This window comes from Danio rerio, chromosome 15 (genome assembly GCF_049306965.1).
Source record: "Danio rerio strain Tuebingen ecotype United States chromosome 15, GRCz12tu, whole genome shotgun sequence".
Taxonomy (NCBI): domain Eukaryota; kingdom Metazoa; phylum Chordata; class Actinopteri; order Cypriniformes; family Danionidae; genus Danio; species Danio rerio.
Window position 1 is genome coordinate 21,618,074 of NC_133190.1, and position 23,982 is coordinate 21,642,055.

Genomic DNA, 23,982 nt, shown 5'->3' on the forward strand with positions numbered 1-23,982 from the left:
ATGATCAGCATGTTTTTTTAGGCATGTGATGACACAAGCACAGTGTCACAAGATGTTCCCATCCCGGCATAAAAACCTGCTGTGTGTGCCTCCACGTCACTGCGCTAGCATTTGCCTTAACGCAGCTGTAGAGGCCTGGAGATTCAAGGATTCGGGGTCTAAAAATACACAGGGCTTTAATCTAAAGCCGCATGAATGTGGCAGACGCGCAGGTTTTCTAAGACTTAGCACAAGAGTGAACTCGTTCATAACTTTACTTTTTAAAGTAGACGTTGTCCTCCTCCCAGTACCAGGTGTAGGTCAGGTTGCCAGGATACGCCTCTGCTTGGCACGTGAATTGGGCATTCTGGGATATGTTAACAGTGATGTTTTCAGGTGGTGTCACAATGTATGGAGGACCTGGTGGAGGCAAAACAAAAATCAAGGTTAGTCTTAACTAACAACTGTGAAATTGTGGAATTTCCCAAGTGATTTTGAGATTTAAAGTCCTTATAATGGGAAACTCACAATTGCAATACAGTGGTCCCTCACCATAACAAGGTTCACCTTTTGCGGTTTCGCAGATTTTTTTGTGCAATTTGACATGCTTTTACCCATGGTAGCACCCAAAAAGCAAAGGAAAATGCAAACCATCGCACAAAAAGTTGGACTTCTGGGCATGCTAAAGGAAGGTCGAAGTTACGCGAGTGTTTAAAGAAGAGAGAAAAGTGTGAAAATGTTTATGCCTATTTGAGAAATGTTTACAAAGAGTGTAGTGAGGGGATTTACAGCCTTGAAACATCTGTAATAATCGTAAAAACGTAAAGCGGACTACTTTATGGATTGCACCTATTGCGGGCTATTTTTAGAACTTAACTCCTGCGATTAATGAGGGACCGCTGTATAACAAACTGACACATTTGCAAGGAATAAAAAGTTGCAATTACAAGACATAGTCGGAATTATTGTGACTAAAGATTATCATTATTATTACTAAAGACATTTGTGAGTCTTCACAGTCTTACAGTATGAAAATGCATTTGTGTTTGTGATTTGTGAAAGATAAAAAAACTAACTATTCTTCCACTACATTTTAGCACTTTAGCCATGGCTGTCATGACACACAACAAAAATAAAAATCACAGTCTTACAGTAGCTATGAGAAATGCATTTGTAAGAAATAAAAAAGTTAAGGGTTTTTGATTTGTGAACACTAAAGTCAAACTAATGCTGAATTCAGACTACATCATTTTCAAAGAAGTTGTGTCACAGATGTTTTCACACTGCATGTTTATCTGGGGTAGTGTTTCGTCACTGCTTTGTTTACACTGTTGGATGGATCGACAACAGTAGGAAGAATAGTCTACAACTTTGTCTCGGTCTGGAAACTATATTCAATTGAATTCATCTTTATTTCTATAGAGCTTTTACAATATAGATTGTGTCAAAGCAGCTTCACAAGCAAACACACAAGAGATGTGACATGGAAACAACAGCAGGTCACGTAGTATATCATTTAATATTAACTACATTATGAGATAGAAGCCTTTATTGGGGTAGAAAATTTACTCATTTTGCTCAGCTAGATTTTGAATAGAATTTGCAATCTCTCCTCAATTATTTTCTTTTTTGACCCGGTTGAGATATTGATCCGATGACATATCAAACAGACACGAGTGTTCCAGTCAAATTTTCACTAGTTTTCCCTCTATTTCTTGTGTCCAAATAGATTGAGAAGAAGCGCTTTTAACTTCTCCCCCAATCTCTCACTGGCCTGCAGATACCCATACTGATTGATGCTGCTCTCTGATTGGCTGTAGGTAATCGGCGATATTATTTTCAATCAAAACACATTTCACATGGCATGATTTGAATCGCCGACTGGTCCAGATATTTAGCATGCCAATTATCTCAAGGGTGTCGGCGACTTATCGGCAATTCTCTCAGATCGCATCTTTGATAGCTAACACAGTGTGATTGTTACTCGCAGGAATGAGCACCGGTTTGCCTGTGATTGCAGGCATTTGTCTGTGATTTCCTAATACCTTTTGGCGAGTCAAAATCGGGGCTAAAATCAGCTAGCCTTCCATTGAACTTTTGTGCTTAATTTTAGCTTTGGCTGTCATGACACACACACATACACAAAAATCTCAGTCTTACAATATGAGAAAGGAATTTGTAAGAAAAGAAAAGTGCAGGTTTGTGATTTGTGAATGATAAAGTCATCTCTTACTATAAGGTGAAAACACATTATAAGGTTTTCAAAATGATTGCAGCTAACTAGCCTTTCACTGAATTTTAGTGCTTTATAGCTTTGGCTATATTTTGTCATGACCCACTCAAAAAAATCTACACTGTAGATTTGTGAAGAAAGCAGGACAGAGGATTTGGAAATAATGTCTAATTGTGTCAGATTTTTTTTTTTTTTTTCTGGTTAATATATTTTATTTAGTTATGTCTAAAAAGGGCTGTGCTTTCAGATCCTGTTTACTCCTACCATTTGTTGTTGGTCCTAAGCCAAACAAGATAACAAGACTAATCAAGAACACCCAATTACAACACTAATTAACAAAACAATAAACCAGTGTCAAGAGCAGCACACACTTGAAACAGGTATTGGAAAAACTGGACTTTAAGCCAACCATTATAAAAGGCACAAGACTGAAATTTGGGTTATCTTCTAAAAGCAGCAATGAAGCGTTTGTTTCACAAAGGCATTTATTACAAAAATGTGAATTCATTTTAAGTAAATTTAACTTTTATTTTACAATATTTTATATTATATTTTACAATACAATTACAATGTCAAACTTTGTAATATTACACATTTTTCAAATTTTCAGCCTGTCAAGAGTCAAAGAACAAAATGGCGACTAATGTTGCATTGCATAGACCTAATCATTCATTCATTCATTCATTCATTCATTCAATAATTTTCTTTTTTTTTTCAGCTTTGTCTCTTTATTAATCTGGGGTCGCCAAAGCAGAATGAACTGCCAACTTATCCGGCATATGTTTTACGCAGCGGATGCCTTTCCAACTACAACCCATCACTGGGAAACATCCATACACACTCATTCACACTCATGCATTACGGACAATTTAACTTACCCATTTATAGCGCATGTCTTTGGAGCACCAAGACCCCAGTGCTTTTTAATCAGTTTGATTGTTAACTTTCTGATGGCAATGTTTATGAACATAAATACTATATAACAGTTAATATATGTGAACAAATATGTTCATATTTCAAAATTTGAATGAATTGACAGTTAATATGGGCTGCACAGTGGGCATAGCATGTTCGCCTCACAGCAAGCAGCTCGGCAAGGTCAGTTGGCATTTCTGTGTGGAGTTTGCATGTTCTTGCATATGCATGTTCTCACGTGTGTTTCCTCTGGGTGCTTTGGTTTCCCCCACAAGTCCAAAGACATGTGCTATTGGTAAATTGGGTAAGCTAAATTGTCTATAGTGTATGTGTGTGAATGAGTGTTTCGGATACATGTGGAAACATGCTGGAAAAGTTGGCCGTTCATTCTGCTGTGGCAACCCCATATTAATAATTGGACTAAGAAAATGAATAAATGAATGAATGATAGTTAATATATTTAGCATGTATGTACATATTTGTAATTCTAATCGTTTAATAGTTAATGTATTTGAACAAATATGATGACTATAAAAAAATTGTCCCTTTGAATCTGTCTGATCCGGATGTTAGTTCTGTTGTCTAATTCCAATGATCATTTATTTAAAGAAAATTGAAAGCTAAGTGGTTAGCTTAGTTGCCTCACAGCAAAAATTTTACTGGTGTGAGTTCTGGCTAGACCAGGAGGCATTTTTTTATGGAGTTTCCATGTTCTCCCTGTCTACGTGAGTTTTCTCTGCATTTTCTAATTTAATTATGCATATTAAATAAAAGGATAAACATCCTATCCGCTTGTTAAGTGATGACGTGTTAGTGACGTATGTAATGCTGTTTCCGGGTCCAAGCCGCCGCTCATTTGAGTTGAGAAATTATTTGTTTATGATAACTTTTAATTCATATCACATATTAAAGTTAATTTTATATAAAGTCTACACAACAATCTCTGAGCTTGCTGCATCAGAAATACCAAAATCTTTACAATTTATAAAAAATGAATCACTTTCTGGCCATCGGATATTAGGCATGGACATATATATGTTGCGATCGTGATTTTCGAAAGTATTAATTTGCTTTGTAAACGTTTATAATTACTATTTCATGAGTCTCCCCATACAGTTGAATAGAGCGCTTGGACCCGGAAGCCGCTTCGCGTGACGTCACACTTAACAAGCACATAGCCATGTATGAATATTTATTCTACAGGTTATAAACAGTTAAAGTCAAAATTAATAGGCCTCCTGTGATTTTTTTCTTTTCTTTTGCAAATATTTTACAAATGATGTATAACAGAGCAAGGGATTTTTCACTGTATTCTCTATATATTTTCTTTGTTGTTGTTGCAGAAAGTCTTATTTGTTTGATTTTAACTAGAATAAAAGCCATTTTCATAAAAAAAAAAAAAAATGAGTGTGTATGGATGTTTCCCAGGGATGGGTTGTGGCAGGAAGGGCATCTGCTGCGTAAAACATGTGCTGGATAAGTTGGCGGTTCATTCTGCTGTGGCGACCCCAGATTAATAAAGGGACTATAAGCCGAAAATGAATGAATGAATGAATGAATGATTAGCTCCTTTAAGCAATTTCTTTTTTTCGATTGTCTACAGAAGAAACCATCTTCATATCATTTGCCTTATCATCTAACTTAATTAACTGAATTAACCTTATTTAAGCCTTTAAATTTCACATCAAGCTGAATACTAGTATCTTGAAAGATTTTGTTTAGAAATGTGTTTAAAATCTTTCACAATTTAGGAAAAAATATAGAGGAGGGCTAATAAAGAGTTCCACTGTATGAGGAAATAAATGTTACATATATAAAGGTGACCACTTTTGTGATATTTTTAGATATATTTTGCTTATGTGTAAAGTATGCACGTTTAAGACTTTTTTTTACATCTGTGAAATGTAAATATGAGCTTATATATTTAATTAGTGGTCCACATACATTGCCATATATCAGATTCCTATATGGGTTCATTGGATATACACTGAGACCAAACCCATTTCATGTTTGTTTAAACACAATAAGAGACAGGAATTATTGTCTGTGGTAGTCAACTGCATGCCAGAGATGTGGTATGTCTTGCAATTATCCTAATTTTCCTTTATATGTGCATAAATAAGCCTGTCCAATAAAGACAGCAAGGATACTACTGTCATGCCTTCCCACCGAGAATATTATCCTTCCCACATGAGGCTGTCACTGAAATTGCCAATAGACTCTTAATTAGACGTGTGGGTAGCAGGAATTCCGTCGTGACACTCGGACCGCTGTGAAATTTTGTGGGTGCCTGGCAGAAAAATACAGCACAAACAAGCCCAGGACTAGCTGTGAAATATCTTCAAAATCTTAATGTGTGGACTATGCTGAGAGCTTCCTGGATGTTTCCTTAATGTGCAGTAAATGACACTGCGTCTGAGGGGATTATTGACAGTAGCGCAGCTTTCCTTATTAAAATGAAATCGCAAAAGGCATCACTTGAAAGCGTCTAAAAATATCCCCGGCGTCGCTCGAGCTCGTGTTATTGAAGCAGGTTTTAACTAGAGTGCCTCTCCAGAGGCTTCATGAGAATATTGCTTTTTGTAAAAACAATATTGCTAGTTTACTAAACAAAACAGCCCATGGCCAAGGCAATTTTGGCTCAGCACAGTTCATATGTGTCTCCATCTGACTCACTGGTGCTCAGGCGAGAGCAGACGATTCCCTTCGACTTCACTCCAACTCAAGCTCTCCATTCTAAGAAGAAGGAAGATATAGTATAACTAAAATAGATCTAAGATGATCACATTACCTTGTTTGCAGTATGCACCTGCTCTAAATGCTTGCATTTGGTAAATTTAAATTCAATAAAACAGCCATTGTTGTTAAGCTATTAAGCTTAAAATGTTTATTTCAATTAAAACGTGACCATATCTATAATAACACACACACATATAATATTTGTGAATGTTATTTTATAAATACGGTTTACCGGTGTGCATTATATATACAGGAGTTGGACAATAAAACTGAAGGGTCTGGTTTTAGACCACAATAATTCATTAGTTTTGTGTGGGGTCACCTTTTGTGGCCAATACAGCATCAATTTGTCTTGGGAATGACAGATATAAGCCCTGCCCAGTGGCCAGAGGGATTTTGAGCCATTCTTTTTGCAAAATATTGGCCAAGTCACTACATGATGCGGCTGGAGGAAAACGTTTCCAGGCTCGCTCCTCCAAAACACCCCAAAGTGACTCAAAAATATTTAATTCTGGTGACTGTGCAGGCCATGGTAGATGTTCAACTTCACTGTCATGTTCATTAAACCACTCTGTCACCAGTCATGCTGTGTGTATTGGTGCATTATCATCCTAATACATGGCACCGCCTTCAGGGTACAATGTTAGAACCACTGGGTGCACATGGTCCTCCAGAATGGTTTGGTAGTCCTTGGCAGTGCTCATCTAGCACAAGTATAGCCATGATATAATGCCATGATATTCCTCTGCTGGATGTGGCAAAGACAGTCAGGATGGACTCATCAGAAAACAATACATGTTTCACATTGTCCACATCCCAGGAGTTTTTTTTTTTTTACTTCTTCTTTTTTTTTTTTTACTTCTTCTTTTTTTTTTTACTTCTTCCAGCTCCCCTGGGGGGATCCCAAGGCGTTCCCAGGTCAGCCGAGAGACATAGTCCTTCCAGCGTGGGTCTTCCCCGAGGTCTCCTCCCGGTGGTACATGCCTGGAACAACCCCCTAGGTAGGCATCCAGGAGACATCCGAAACTGATCCCCGAGCCACCTCAGCTGGCTTCTCCCGATATGGAGGAGCAGCGGCTCTACCCAGAGTTCCTTTTGGGTGACAGAGCTCTTCACTCTATACATAAGGGTGCACCCTGCCACTCTGCAAAGGAAACTCATTTCGGCTGCTTGTATCCGAGATCTATGCCTTTCAGCTCAGCTCTTTCTCTACCACAACGGACCGGTACATCGACCAAATTATGGCTGCCACTGCACCGATCCGCCTGTCAATCTCTTGCTCCATCCTTCCCTCACTCATGAGCAAAGCCCCAAGACAATTGAACTCCTCCATCTGGGATAAGGACTTTCCTCCAACCTGGAGATGGCAAACCACCTTTATCCTGTGGAGCACATGGCCTTGTACTTGGAGGTGGTGATTCTCATCCCAGCTGCATCACATTCTGCAGCAAACCGCCCCAGTGCATGCTGAAAGACCATGTTCAATGAAGCCAACAGAACAACATCGTCTGCGAATGACAGAGATGAAATCCTGTGGTGCCCGAACCGTACCCCCATTCAGCCAAAGGCTTCATAAAAATTATGAACAGAATTAGTGAAAAAGGAAGCACAAGAACAACTTAATTTTAGTTCTGTGTGTATTAGGCATGGTTTAATACAATTTAAGATTCTGCACCGACTCTACTTGTCTAAATTAAAGCTCTCTAAGATGTTCCCTTCCGTAGACCCACTGTGTGATAGGGGCAATAAAACCCAGGCATCGCTTGGTCTCATGTTTTAGAGTTGTTCTAAAATTGTTTATTTTTGGATTTCAGTTTTTAAATTAATATCAAAAGTTCTGTGAAAACAAGTATGTCCTGGGCCTATTTTAGCTATACTGTACTTGGTGTCAGTTATTATGCAGAATGATCTAATAATCAACTTACAGTGATCAGATTTACAACCCTTTTGGCATGTAGATTGATTTTACTAAATTGGAAACAAAAAAATCCTCCACATTGCTTCACATTAATAAAAATGTCATGTCCTGTCTACTTGAGAAGCTAAGGCTTTCCCTAGAAAATAAAGCAAATAATTTCCATGCAGTATGGAATCCATTTATTAAGTACTTTAACAAGAGAGCAGTGATTGAACCCTAGTAGAAAGACCTAAAATATCCCCCTTATTGAGTTCTGTTTTTATTTTTATTTTTTTCTACCCTTTTTATCTTCTTTCTGTTTTTTTGCCCCTTCCCTCCACTTTTCTGTTTGTTTAGTTCTCTTATACATATAATTGTAACCTAATGTTAAAACTTTGTGTTTAAAAGGATAAAAGTACACGTATGTAAAAGTTATCATTTGTACTTGAATTGGTGACAAAAGGCAGCCCTGCCTGAGTCCAACATGCACTGGAAACAAGTCTGACTTATTGCTGGCAATGTGGACCAGAATCCTACCCTGTTCATACGAGGGCAAGACGGCCCTTAACAGAGCGCCTCTGATCCCATAGTCCCAGAGCACCCTCCACAGAATGCCACAAGGGACACGGTCGAATGCCTTCTCCAAGTCCACAAAACACATGTGGACTGGTTGAGCATACTACCATGAACCCTCGAGCACCCTGGTGAGGGTATAGAGCTGGTCCAGTGTACCACATCCTGGACAAAAACCGCATTGTTCCTCCTGGATCCCAGGTCAACCACTGGCCAGATCCTCCTCTCCAGTACCCTGGCATAGACGTTCCCCGTGAGGCTGAGGAATGTGATCCCCCTATAGTTGGAGCACACTTTCCGGTCCTCCTTCTTAAAAATGGGAACCACCACCCCATGGTGGTGTCCTGAGGTACTGTCCAGTCCTGAGGTACTGTCCCTGACCTCTATGCGCGACACTGTAGAGACGTGTCAGCTAAGACAGCCCCACAACATACAGAGACCTAAGATACACAGGGTGAATCTCATCCACCCCTGCTGCTTTTCCACTGTAGAGCTTGCAAACTACCTCAGTGATCTCAGCTTGGGTGATGGGTGAGTCCACCCCTGTATCCCCAATCTCTGCTTCCTCAATGAAAGACATGTCGATGGGGTTAAGGAGATCCTCAAAGTATTCCTTCCATTGTCTGACAACATCCCCAGTCAACGTTAAACATTACTTGGTAAATATTTTTAAAAGAATTCAAATTTCACTGGAGGGCTAATCATTTTTACTTATTTTTTTTTCTATGCACATATATACAGCATACATGCATCTCCATCCAGCCCTTACAGCAGCATCTCCATGTCTCCTGTATGTTTGGTGGTAATCTGTGATCATGCGTGTCTGTTTCTCAGTGGAGGCTGTGTGTTCGCATGCTGCTCTGTATTCACAGCCATGCTCTACTGCCATAAATCTGACTGCAGTGAAAGCCACAAAGCCAGTGACAGGCAGCTTGCTCATGTTTGCTGTCATACTGTACACGGTTCACGGATAATAAACTGAAGCACTTCATCATTCTGTACTAACGCTGAGGCCATATGGGGGAAAGACTGTGGCACCAGAACCAGGTGCTGACTCAGAGAAAACAATGATTATTCTGTTTGCATGTGCATGAAACACACACACGCACTTGTCAATTCATTCATGTCCATCATGGAGACAAGACAGACAGATCTCTTTCAAGGTGACATTTCATCCATAGCTTAAATGGACATGTTTGTGGTGCACTTTTACCCTTCTTTTACATTTTATTTGATTTCAACAGACTGACCAAAGGTATTACAAATCATTTCCAGCACTTAATGATTCGATAAATTAAAGGTCACTATCATGCATTATAAAAAGGTCATATTTTGGTTTTGGGGGTCTCCAACTACAGGCTGAATTACATTGTCTTAAAATATGCGTTTATTTTACCTAATTATCCCAATGACTCCCATATGATTTGTTCAGCTATTTTTTTTTCAAACCCCTTTTTTGTGTGATGCTAATCGGCAGTGATTGGTATCAAGACGATTCATAAAAACAACCCTTAGTGGATTTTATTGAGAATCAGTATTTTTAAACAGTGCACATTCAGATGTAAACCTCAGCTCGATGTTTTCCATTCACTTTTTTACACATTCGCTGTTTTACACTGTCACAATCACCAGCGATCTAATCATTGATCGCCATAAAGCTACAAATCCGCCATTATATGAACTACAGATCCAGTCATTCATTGCTCACACACGGCATGCAATAAATTCCAGGGGTTTCAATACCACGACGTAAAATGGGCGTGGCTCGGTCAGTGTTTGTTAAACGCCCCCTTAAAAAAAAAAAACAATACTGAGAGGTCACCGATCATGCGCAGTACAGGTTCTTTTTTAGCGCGGTCATTTCAAACAGGATTATTATGGATAAAGAACATACCGCGGTGGATAACGAAGGAAAAAATAATCATACATTTTTTTGTTTTTATAATGTTATATTTAAAGATTTTATTAGCAAAAACAGCTGACCTCGTTTTACTCCGTTTTACTCCGTTTTAATGTCTCTGGGCTTTTGTACTTCCATTTTAAACCAAATAATAATGGTTGTGGTAAGATTAACCGTGTTTTTGAAGTTTTAAATATGCGACAACACAGCTGATCAGTACGCGCGCGACAACACAGCTGATCAGTACATCCACTCTGCAGTGGGTGAGGGAATGGAAGTTTTGAGTGAGTTCCCCCAAGCCATACTGAGGGTCTCAACTGCTTCCGCTCTAAAGCCAAATGTGGTTCAGATTTGTGAGAAGAAGCGCTGTCAAGTCTCTGGCAGCAAGGAGTAGGCAAAAGATGCCATGTTCAGAAGAACTGTTCATAATCTTCACTCAATGTTTTATTAATGTTCAGGACACTTTATGTTCAGAAGAAATAATTAAAACTGTTAATAATGACATTTGAGGACTTTTTTTTGTGAAATCCCTTATGCGGCCCAGCCTCACCCAGACTTTGCCTCCTGCGGCCCCCAGGTAAATTGAGTTTGAGACCCCTGGTATATAATATAAAACTGATCATACATGAAACACCTGAGATCAGGACAGGTATCTGATGTTAATGTATATAAAAGTGATCATACATGAAACACCTGGGATCAGGACAGGTATCTGATGTTACTGTATGTAAAAGTGATCATACATGAAGCACTTGAGATCAGGACAGGTATCTGATGTTAGTGTATATAAAAGTGATCATACATGAAACACCTGAGATCAGGACAGGTATCTGATGTTAATGTATATAAAAGTGATCATACATGAAACACCTGGGATCAGGACAGGTATCTGATGTTACTGTATGTAAAAGTGATCATACATGAAGCACTTGAGATCAGGACAGGTATCTGATGTTAGTGTATATAAAAGTGATCATACATGAAACACCTGAGATCAGGACAGGTATCTGATGTTAATGTATATAAAAGTGATCATACATGAAACACCTGGGATCAGGACAGGTATCTGATGTTACTGTATATAAAAGTGATCATACATGAAACACCTCAGATCAGGTCAGGTATCTGATGTTAATGTATATAAAAGTGATCATACATGAAACCCCTGGCATCAGGACCGGTATCTGATGTTACTGTATATGATATATAAAGTATTTAACACAAAAGCCCTGGGATCGGGACATGTATCTTAAGTTATAACAGTATTAATGTAATCTGAGTATTTTAAGTTAATTTGTTAAATATAACACACTGACTTCACATGAAACACCTGCGATCAGGACAGCTATTTTGTACTGCATATAAAAGGCATTTGACATGAAACCCCTGCGAATACGTACAGGTATCTGAATCCAACGGCTGTTTTCACAATCTGCGCATGATCCGTGACCTATGCAAATTCACAGATAGGCCACGCCCACCCAATGACGTAGTAGCGGTTACGCTGTACTGAAACCCCTGGAAAAAAGTGCCTGCCGCTCACACACACCTGTTCCGGATTCCACTGATTGCACCCACACACACACACACGCGTGTTACGGACTGATTACAAAGACTATTTATTCAGTGCACACACACACACACACACACACACACACGCAACAGTGCTGTGTCTTGTTTTTGTGACATTATGATGTGGTTCCTTTGTCTAGCCTAGCAATGTTTTAAACCTTTGCCTTGTTCTCTCCTTTTGATTCCTTGCTGTCTGTACTGACCATTCGCCTATTTATTGACCACGACTCTGGATTATCTGTATACTGTTTGCCCCTATTTTGACCAGTGTTTGCCTGACCTTTCTTATAAACCTGCATTCGGATCCTCAACTCTGTTGTCAGTGACCCTTCACATTACATACGCGTTAGATGGGAGGTATAGTTTTTTTTTTTTTTTTTATCCATAACAAGGAGTCTTTAATATAAGACATAAACATCATTAGACATTAAGTCTCATTTATGAGATTTTTAAATAAATGTCATAATTATGAGGAATTAAGCTTTGGTTATGAGATAATAGATCAGAATTATGAGACAAAAATTCACATATGCAAGACAAAATAAGTCAATTATGAGATAATATCAATTATGAGATAATATGGCAAAAGTGTGGAGTATTATTTGTAAAGTTTCAAAAAGCCAGAACTATGAGATAAGACATAGTTATGAGATGAAATAAACAGACATGTGAGATACTACAAATATAAAAAATATGACATAATAATTCATAATAAATTAAGAAGTTGACTAATTTAAAGCCAACAGTTGTGTTGTTGATACCTCAGGAGAAACCTCACTCTGAGGTTGTTCTCATAGCTCAGGACATTATTATAAACAACAACATGAAACAGAAACATTTTGATGATCTGATAGCGACTCAAACTGAATTTTGCGCACCATCAATGATGTCATGTAAAAACAACCCATACTTCGGTATCTGGTTCAAACGTACAAAATTCTTGTTGCTCTGGTTTCCCCCACAAGTCCAAAGACATACGCTAGGTGAATTGGATAAGCTAATTTGTCCATAGTGTATGTGTGTATGTCCTGGTCTTCCAGGTTAGGGGTTAAGCGATGGGCTAACAACTCATCTCGTAACTAATTAGATGTTACGAAACACCGATATGCGGCTAAATATCAACTTCGATATAAACGGCTCTGTAAGTAAATATAATATAATATAATATAATATAATATAATATAATATAATATAATATAATATAATATAATATAATATAATATAATATAATATAATATAATATAATATAATATAATATAAAAGATGCTTATAAGAACAACAGGTGAATAAATAAAGAAGGGACTCTGAAGGTGAAGGAGTGTGTTTGAAACACGAGCAGTGACCGTAAACTTGCAGTATATCACCTCCATCGCTTCTCCAGGAAGGCTCCATTAGGACTGGAGTGACAGGAAGTGATCTATGCAGATGGAGCAGACTGAGCGTATTGACTGCGGCAGATGTGCTTACAGTGACGAGACTTTGACAACACGGATGTGTCCATATGCCAATTTACTGAAAGAGTCTAATTAACCAGGGAGCACCGAAGGCTTTGGATATTTGCACCCAGTATTGATGAGGTGCGATGACCACAGTAACAAGAAAAAGGACAAATGGTGACAGACAATGGCTGACCTAACCTCTAACTATCGGTAATGGAAGTTTTCTTCTTATGCTTATGTTTATTGTGTACCGTATGTATCTATTTCATGTAGATGGAAAATCAATGGATATGTGTTGCAGATTGTCACCTTGCGCTAGTTTACACAAAGCTTTCCAATGCTTCAAATCAATTGAACCACTTGTTTCTCAAGATGAATCACTGTTTTGAAATGCAGCATGCATTTTTAATCATACAAATGTCTAATCATTAAAATATCAAAAAATTGTTCAGGAGTTCAGGTTAAAAAAGTATAAAAACTTGTTCAGTACTTATGATCACCAGCAATCTAACATTTGCAGATCGCTGGAGAACTACAGATCTGACACGTATCCAAGCTACAAATCCCATCTGCCCTGCACTCACACACCAGTTCCAGATCATGCTTGATTGCACAGAAACACACAGCTGAAGCTTGTAAAGACTGATACATTAGACTACAAACTACAGACTACTCTTGTTTTCTAAAGTGATACTTTTGTCTAGCTTTGCAGTATTTTTTGACACTTGTTTTATTTATTGTTTTTGTGGTTTTGCTTCCAGCCCAGACCTCTCGCCTGTTATTCTCACACTGATTTTGGATAACCTGTATGCTCCAGTTCAATCCTGTTTTGACCATTGCCTTCCTGACGATTCTTTAAAATAAACATGACCCTGACCCTATGTTACGATGTTTATTGTTGGGGGCAATAATTGTCTCATGAAATTTTCCATTGATTTTTCACAAAATGTTTATGATCAATGTTGTGAAATACATACCTGCCAACACTCCCGTATTTCAAACCCATACCGTTTTGTTCTGTCTCCCGGAAAAATCCCAGAATCTCCCCACAGCCCCACCCCCCCGGTCCTCAGCTTTTAGGTACAGTATTTGGACTGCCAACCTTGGTAGTACTAACCAGTTTGCTACTTGCCACCAAAAATGAAAAATCCTTAATCCTGAAAGACTCCTAATGTTATCACATTAAATTAATCTCACATTTCTGATTTAAATAAATGCCAAATAATTGAACTTGCAATTAGAAAAAACCTTAAAAGAAGATACCACTGATACAATCTAAATGTTTATTTTTCAGGGTAATTTATATGGTGTAATATCACAAGGTAATACTCACTACTTACTACCCTTGAGTACTTTTAGAGGAACGACTTTTTACACACACTTTGAATAGTGTTTAGAACAGATACATTTATTCTACTTGCACTACATTCTTTTAGAAAATGGTACTTTTACTGGAGTATGGTTTTTCAGTACTCTTTCCACCAGTGATTATGATGTAACAATGTCTAAGATGACCTTAGCAACCACACCCAACCACTGATACAAAACAAAAGATTCATTAAAGTGTATCAGCTTTATCAAGCAGTGCTTTAAGAGCAGCCATCAGTACCTTGCACCAGTAGGCGGGTGGTATGTAGTGCCTCCCCCTGGTCACTGTGGGCACGGCAGCTGTAGGCCCCTCGGTCCTCCCGGGTGATGGCCTGTACCGTCAGACTGCCGTCACTCACCTGCAAAAGCAGAACAAGCACAAAACACAAGTTATTGTGTTTGCCAAATATTACAATTACATTTTTTAATTATATACAACAATTAAATTTCTACTTAAAAAAAATTATATCACATTTTAAAAATGACTTATTTTACAAGATGTCTGCATGTATTTTTAACGGTAAGAATCTGACAACCACAATTTTTCAGATTTTAGTTTGTCTTCTTTTACATTTATGGATATAATCTTGCACTAGAGTTTGATGTTGGCAGAAATTGTACCAGATTCCAAAAAAACGAGCCCAGCGTAAAAGCACCCTTATCCCCCACACATCGAAAGCTGTAGCCAAAGGGAGACTGGCCTTATTGTTCCTCCCACACAATATTCTGAGGTGTGTTGACATCCTTCTGGACGGGTGACACAATCCACCCTGCTGTTCAGACCCATCACACCAACAAGCAGACGAGAGCAGGTAATAAACGCTCTCAAACACTGCGCTGTACTTAAACACACACAAACACACACACACATAGCAGTGGGGGAGACGAGACATCTGTGCCTCTGCTCTTCAGCGTGTGTGTTCCTCTAGCGCATTCCTCCATTTCTCTGACTTTTATCCATGGAAGCAGGGAGAAGAATGGCGGATCTTCAGCACTGTTCTTAAAGGTGAGGTCATGACTCTTGCTTTGAGTAAATGTCTGAGACTGGGGGCTTGTTAGTGCTGGGAAGGACTTTTAAAAGCAAGAGCCAACAAGCTAAAGCAGAAGTAGCACTTCCTCCTCACAGGAGAAATAATTAAATATAGATTTGACACAATCTAATTGAGGCGAATCCTGATTAATCACAGCGTATGGGGCAATTTAAATGTGAGGAGGAATTGCTTAGGCTTCTGCTGGCATTCACTAAAGTCAACTGGGATTGTTTTTGCTCATTAGGCTTAAGTGTCAGATTAAACGCAATATTTTCAGATAATATATAATCTGTTTAATTTAAATTTATTTTGTGATTTCTAAAGGATATAAGATTTACAAGCAGAAATTTTTTTTTTGGGAACTATTTCTGAAAATATTTTTATATTCATATTAAAATATAACTTTTTACTGATTTATGACTAGGCCCACACAGAATCTGCGAACGCAGAAATTCGCAAACTTCCGCAGATTTACTTTTGTAAATGTGTGCAAATTTATATTTATTATTTTATTTAATTAAATCCAGTAATAATATTGACACATTAAAATGTTCATATGATTTATTTTCTGTCTTTTAGTACATTATATGCATACCTGCCAACTTTTGGGAGTCTCCCGTATTTCAAATCCATCTACCGCCATTCTCCCATTTTGTTATTTCTCCAGAAAAACTCCTGTAATTTCACCCCCACACAGCCCCCACCCCCCACACCCGGTCCTCATCTTTTTGGTACAATCTATAACACCCCCGGCTCACAGACTTTGGTACCGTATCCGATCACTGCGGCTGACCGAATTCCGGTGCATAGTACAGCTACTTAGCTGTGTTATTCAGACACCTCACCCCTGACACCTGGACACCCCACCACCTCCTCCTGGTCTCCTGGATTATATAATAGACTTCCTTCATTACCAAATATGTGTATTTACATGGATTTTATAAGTTAAAAATCAAATATTTTTTGTGTTAAATATTTGTTTTTTAGCTACAATACTCCCAAAATAATTTTGCATAAATCCGCAGATTTTTTACAAAATTTTTAGCAGAAATAGCAAAAAAATGTTTGCAGATTTTGTCTGGCCCTCTTCTTCTTCTACTTTGGCCTTAGTCCTGTATGGTTGCGGGGTCAGCTCTTTGGAACAAGTCCTTCATTTAGACTTGTCCATATGATATCGACTTTTTTACACATTCTGGCCCGCCTGTCATGTGGGCCTGTCACCCTAATACACTCATACACTATGGACAATTTAGCCTACCCAATTCACCTGCAGCATGTCTTTGGACTGTGGGGGAAACCGGAGCACCCGGAGGAAACCCACTCAAATGCAGGGAGAACATGCAAACTCCTCACAGAAATGCTAACTGAGCCGAGGTTCAAACAAACGGCCCAGCGACCTTTATGCTGTGAGGCGACAGCACTACCTACTGTGCCCCTGCTTCGCCCGTGCACAGATTTTGTCTGGCCCTATTTATGATTAAAATAGTACTAACATTTATGAATGAATGTTGATAAATGTAAAATTATTATATTACATTACATTACATCACATTATTATATTATATTTAATTATATTATATTATATTATATATTGCATTTTTAATCATACAAATGTCTAATCATTAAAATATCAAAAAATTGTTCAGGAGTTCAGGTTAAAAAAGTATAAAAACTTGTTCAGTACTTATGATCACCAGCAATCTAACATTTGCAGATCGCTGGAGAACTACAGATCTGACACGTATCCAAGCTACAAATCCCATCTGCCCTGCACTCACACACCAGTTCCAGATCATGCTTGATTGCACAGAAACACACAGCTGAAGCTTGTAAAGACTGATACATTAGACTACAAACTACAGACTACTCTTGTTTTCAAAAGTGTTACTTTTGTCTAGCTTTGCAGTATTTTTTGACCCTTGTTTTATTTATTGTTTTTGTGGTTTTGCTTCCAGCCCAGACCTCTCGCCTGTTATTCTCACCCTGATTTTGGATAACCTGTATGCTCCAGTTCAATCCTGTTTTGACCATTGCCTTCCTGACGATTCTTTAAAATAAACATGACCCTGACCCTATGTTACGATGTTTAATGTTGGGGGCAATAATTGTCTCATGAAATTTTCCATTGATTTTTCACAAAATGTTTATGATCAATGTTGTGAAATACATACCTGCCAACACTCCCGTATTTCAAACCCATACCGTTTTGTTCTGTCTCCCGGAAAAATCCCAGAATCTCCCCACAGCCCCACCCCCCGGTCCTCAGCTTTTAGGTACAGTATTTGGATTGCCAACCTTGGTAGTACTAACCAGTTTGCTACTTGCCACCAAAAATGAAAAATCCTTAATCCTGAAAGACTCCTAATGTTATCACATTAAATTAATCTCACATTTCTGATTTAAATAAATGCCAAATAATTGAACTTGCAATTAGAAACACCCTTAAAAGAAGATACCACTGATACAATCTAAATGTTTATTTTTCAGGGTAATTTATATGGTGTAATATCACAAGGTAATACTCACTACTTACTACCCTTGAGTACTTTTAGAGGAACGACTTTTTACACACACTTTGAATAGTGTTTAGAACAGATACATTTACTCTACTTGCACTACATTCTTTTAGAAAATGGTACTTTTACTGGAGTATGGTTTTTCAGTACTCTTTCCACCAGTGATTATGATGTGATTATGACACAGATTTTGTCTGGCCCTATTTATGATTAAAATAGTACTAACATTTATGAATGAATGTTGATAAATGTAAAATTATTATATTACATTACATTACATCACATTATTATATTATATTTAATTATATTATATTATATTATATTATATTATATTATATCATATTATATTATATTATATTATATTATATTATATTATATTATATTATATTATATTATATTATATTATATTATATTATATTATAATATGTGTGAGGCCTTTATAAAGAATAGTCTTAAATGTATTTAGTTCTAAAATATTATTTTTTTAAATAGTTAATAATTTTAACTGGATAATTATTTGACATTTTAATTTAATAACAACAAATTATTTCATATTATATACATACACTGTAAAATATGTAGTGATATGATATATATATATATTATTATGATAGTTTTTCTAAATGCTAACAATATAATAATTCTGTCTTATGAAGCACATACACAAAAGGTGTCCTGTTAAAATTCACGACCAACAGCTTGCAAGACACTACGAATGTGACTTTAAAAGAATACACTCTAATATGGTGAAGTAAAGAAGGAGAAGAGAGGCCACGGGGTTGAAGAATAACCTTGCTAAGAGCATTTACTAGGGAAAAGCAGCAGCCAACCATCACTTTATGTTCATCAATCGCCAGTGAGTAACAGTGGCAGGCAGAATACGGCAAATGACACTCAAACAAGTCACTATAAACACCGGCCGCGACCATCAACACTCTGACAAATGCTGAATAGGACCAATGCAAAACCAACAAAGCTGGTGCAGAGCGCCTCGTCTACAGCAGAAGAAAGCGAATGTTCAGATGTAAAACCGCAGCGTCTTTCTTGTCTTTTATTTGTCTGTTTCCTCAGGGAAAGCTCCTCTGATGCCTACTGGAGCCAGACTGACTGCCGGTTCTGTCAAATCATGCGCCTCCTCCTCCTCCTTATTCCCCGCATGCAGTGTAAGGTGGAAACAGGCTTGTCAGTTTTTGTGGCGTCCCGCTGCAGGCCTGTGCTCTTCAGCTGTCAGAGCCCCGACTGACTGAGCCTCCTCTTACAAATAGCCTGTGATGATTCATGCTTCCATTTCCAAAAGGAAAATGAGACAGTACAATTCACTGCGGATCAAATTCACGGCTAGACTACAATTCACAGTGGCCTATATTTGAAGACAAATGTATATTGTCAATTTTTCTGCTTTATCAAGGCAGAGATGAACCAAAATGAACTGTGAGAAAAGAAGGTTTTATTCCCAAATCAATGGTTTGATGTATTATGCGGTAAAAACATATATTGTTATAAGATTAATTTCTGATATAATATAATATAATATAATATAATATAATATAATATAATATAATATAATATAATATAATATAATATAATATAATATAATATAATATAATATAATATGTAGGTGGTGCAGAGGGTAACGCTGTTGCCTCACAGCAAGAATGTCGCTTTTTGGAGCTTCGGCTAGTGCTCCAGTTTCCCCCACAATCTAAAGACATGCACTATAGGTAAATGTCGCGGTGGACAAAAGGCCAATCAGAACACAAAGCACACTGGTACGTGACTCATAGGGTACTCCCTGTACTGAGCAGCCACGTTATAAGGAAAACACATACTTATATAGCTCTAGGATCATTACCATACAGTAATAGGCTGTGTTTGATAAGGCACAATGTTTCCTAGTGAGACAACAATGATCATTTTCACCCCATAGTTATTTTTAAGCTTTTAACTTATCATGTATGTGGGACCTCTATTTTGAAAATGAGAAACTCTTGTTTACTATGTATCACTGAGGAACGACGACATGAGACATGCTTAAACTCGTGTCAGGACCCAAAATGCAGCATTTACAGATTATGCATTTGTTCAGCTCCATTCCAAAGAGGCATAATGCAAATTAATTGTATATTTTGTTAATTTGTTGTGCATTTTAGATTTGAAGACATGAAAGCATGCCATAAAAGAAAAAAAAGGTGTGTGTTACCGTGTATTTCCGGGTGCTGGTCAGCTGATCCCCCTCTCTCAGCCAGGTCACCACCGGTTTGGGGTTCCCGAAGGCAGTGCAGGTCAGAGTGATGCTTCCACCCTCCCTTGCCTCCACATACTGCGGCGGCGTGTCCGAGAACGTAGGGGGCGCTGAAATAACAAATCAACAAGTTGAGTGAAAATCCTTTTTAACATGCATTAAATCCTCGCACACACTTAGGACCCCATGATGAACATGTACGACGTTCAATGAACAAAACATCTCTGGAGTGCAAGTATCTTAATGGAATAGTTTACCCAAAAATGAAAATTGTTCCCCCATTTACTTACCCTAAAGTGCTTACAAACCTTTATGAGTTAGATATTTTATTAGAACCATAGAGGTAGTCGTTTTCACTTTTTTAAAATTTCGTATTTTAACGAATTTCCTAAAATAAGACCCATATAACTATAGTACCTTGACTTTTCCCTCAATGTGTTTATATTTTATACTAACATTATTCATTTGATAAAGTTACAAAATACAAAAGAGGACCAGTCTAGTAACTAGTACACAAGTTCAGGCTATATTACATAAAATATTGTATTTTTAGGTTAAATAATTAATAAAATATGATGACAGACATTCATAGATTAATTATAAAATCTGAACCGAATGCAAATACTATAAGATATGACTAAAAATCCATTTGGCACATGAACAGTCAAAATGACTGCTATGGTCATTCTAATTATATAATTCTGGTATTTCCAGTGAGCATGGGCCGGTATAAGATTCTGACGGTATGATAATCTTGGATAAAAATATCAGGGTTTGATGGTATTGTGACCACTGCTCTAAAATATATAAATATAATATATAAATGTCTGGGTAAAAAACAAACACTTTTTTCCTCTTTGAACACAATAAATTTTCCATTATTTTCAGGCTAAATAATTCAAATGAATCATTGACTTCTGTTGTCTTCATTAGTTTCAAAAACACTGATTTTATTACAATTTAAAATGGTGTCATTGGATATCATTTCTGTTGGAGATACTACTGTCTTAAACAAATATTTAAAAAAAAGTCTTACATAAACTATAGAAACAGTATAGCAGAAAAAGACTTTTCCAAACTGTGGTATACCTTGATAGCGGTTATCATGCCATGCCTTATTTCCAGTGTTAAAAAAAGTTGGAGTAGCCATTAAAATACAGAGTAAAAAAAAAAGTCAAATATCTTCTTTTGTGTCTTTATTGACATTGGGCTGACCCAATCACAAACTTCCATTTTGGGCTCAGTGTAGCATGCAACGTAGGTTTGTATTTGTCAAAATAGTCGAGTCACATCTGTTTCTCACGCGTGGGAGAGCAGAAGCAGCGAGCAGGCATTTGCCTTTTGCGTTTCTGCACTCTGCAGCATGCAGCGGAGCACAGATCAATATATTCCTGCCTATTCCATCTAGTTGCCTATCTGTCTATATAAATACACTTTTTTTTTTTACTTTTAATCTGCACCATGGCCCGCGGAAACTTCCTCCTGTGTTGTTTCCTTAACCTGCAAGTCTTTGTTTTACAAATTATAAAGAATGTCTGCTTCTCAAGCTCTATGAGGGGTGTCATTCATGTATTTTAAAATGCACTCGGTCAGAAGACAATCGCATGAGATATCATGACATTTTGTTTTTGATTGTCAGCATGATGTAGGCTTATAGTGACAATAATATTTATACAACATGGTTATAATGATATTTATACATGTTCAAACTAGTGTGCAACTTAAGCAACTTTTTTTGTAGTTCAAGCCCAAACAAATATTTGTTACATTTTTCAATTGTTTAAGTTAATTTGATTGACAATGTAAAATCTTTTAGCTACGTTTGATGTTTCATTGTTGAGTAAAAAAAAAATTAGGCTTGCTTTTATTATTTATCTTTATTTTAATTATCAACATTAACTGAGTGCATCAGCAGGCAGGTTTTGTTAAGTTCATTATTTATTATAGGGTCCTTCAAAACACACCAGCACACACAAGATGGACTTCTAGTGTGGATTATGATTTAATTATAATAATAAATTAAATTTTTTTAATTTTTCAACTCTCGTTATTTTCTATATATGGCTTTTGTGCTTTTATAGAATGGGAGTTAGTAAACATATTCAAGGGCGTGCACAGATGGGGAGCATTTTGATTGATGTTGTGGGCCGCTGTGTCCCAAAATGCCAGGGCCGTTTTTTTTTTTGTCCCAGTCCAGCTCTGGTGGATGGTGAGGGAGAGCGGTGATTGGGGCTGCAGGAACGAGCCGAGGGTGCGACAAATAGGCATTGCAACTCATTCCTTCATTCATTTTCTTTTCGGCTTAGTCCCTTTATTAATCTGGGGTCGCCACAGCGGAATGAACCACCAACTTATCCAGCATATGTTTTACACAGTGGATGCCCTTTCCAGCTGCAACCCATCACTGGGAAACATCCATACACACTCATTCACACACAAACACTACAGACAATTTAGCCTACCTAATTTACCTATACTACATGTCTTTGGACTTGTACCAGAGCACCCAGAGAAAATCCACACGAACACTAGGAGAACATGCAAACTCCCCACAGAAACGCCAAATGACCAAGCCAAGGCTGAAACCAGCGACCTTGTTGCTGTGAGACGAACATGCTACTCACTGCGCCACCGTGCAGCCAACAATGAAAAGATTTTTGTATTGTATCCTGTTTCCGATTCATTCTTCAGTCTATATATTTGTCAAACCACACCAGACTTAATTTGGAAGTGGACTGAGACCCATCTTATCAGTGATCTTGGGTCACTCAAAATTCACACATTCAATACTAAAAGAGTACAGCTTTAGATTTACTGTTTCAGCTTGTCTTATGAAAGGCAACTAAAGGGTTCAACATGCCAACATGCACAAATTGACAACAGTATATCAGACTCAACAACAAGTGGCTAATGAAATTGCTGTATTTGAGCCTATTTTCACACACAGGTTTATGACATGAGTAAATGTATTCCAAATATAGGCATGCTGTATAATATGCATCTCTAATTTATTACAAAAAATAAGTAAATGTAGTAAATTTTTACATTTTCAAAATCAAAGAGTCACAGTTGGCGTTGTTATGCAGTAACTGAGGTGTTGTGAGTCGTTGCTAGGCCACTGGCATGCAGTCATTGAAGTGATCTGAGGCACAAATGAGTGAATCTTCAATGTCACTGTATGCACACGGTACAACCAAACAGCGACTTTGGTTAGCAGGTCTGTAAGATGCTTAACAAAGAGTAATAAACAGCTAATAATAAAACATTCTAAACAGTATAAGCAATATCAACAATAAGAACAGTAGTGAAGCAACAGTATAATGTAATAAAGTGCAAGTATCTTGTAAAAGCTAATAAACAATGCAGCAGTATAAGCAATATAAATGCAACACTAATGTACTTCTATGACATCACTGCACATGTGTGTTTGAATTGTAATCAGTGCTCATTATTATTAAACTGTAGAACACATTTACACCTGATATCTATTTTGGTGTTGTTGTTGTTTGTCAAAATATTAAGCTGATAACATTAGGTATCAAGAGAAACGCACCAGAAAATGCACAAAAACAAGATCT

The 23,982-nt window shown here is 37.5% G+C and overlaps 1 protein-coding gene and 1 long non-coding RNA gene across 42 annotated transcripts in view; one reads left to right on the plus strand and one right to left on the minus strand.

Annotated features, from left to right (window-relative positions):
* The window catches only part of igsf9ba (immunoglobulin superfamily, member 9Ba), a 108,612-nt gene that overhangs the window by 24,437 nt on the left and 60,193 nt on the right, over nt 1-23,982 (minus strand). For 38 of the 41 annotated variants that reach the window (XR_012390805.1, XR_012390803.1, XR_012390793.1 and 35 more), the window contains exons 4-6: nt 20,363-20,514; nt 14,857-14,974; nt 258-399 (exon numbers count right to left, since the gene is read on the minus strand). Coding sequence is in view for 4 of the 41 variants with exons in the window: in XM_073923591.1 (XP_073779692.1) it covers nt 258-399; nt 14,857-14,974; nt 20,363-20,514 (412 nt within the window). In the remaining 37 variants the exon portion in view is untranslated. Of the gene's footprint in view, nt 1-257; nt 400-14,856; nt 14,975-20,362; nt 20,515-23,982 lie in introns of those variants that run through there. The other 3 variants (XR_012390806.1, XM_073923593.1, XM_073923592.1) reach the window with 1 other exon arrangement.
* LOC137490508 (uncharacterized) lies at nt 99-10,434 on the plus strand. The gene is made up of 3 exons (XR_011010059.2): nt 99-425; nt 1,709-1,795; nt 6,754-10,434. It is a non-coding gene; the product is annotated as an uncharacterized lncRNA (long non-coding RNA).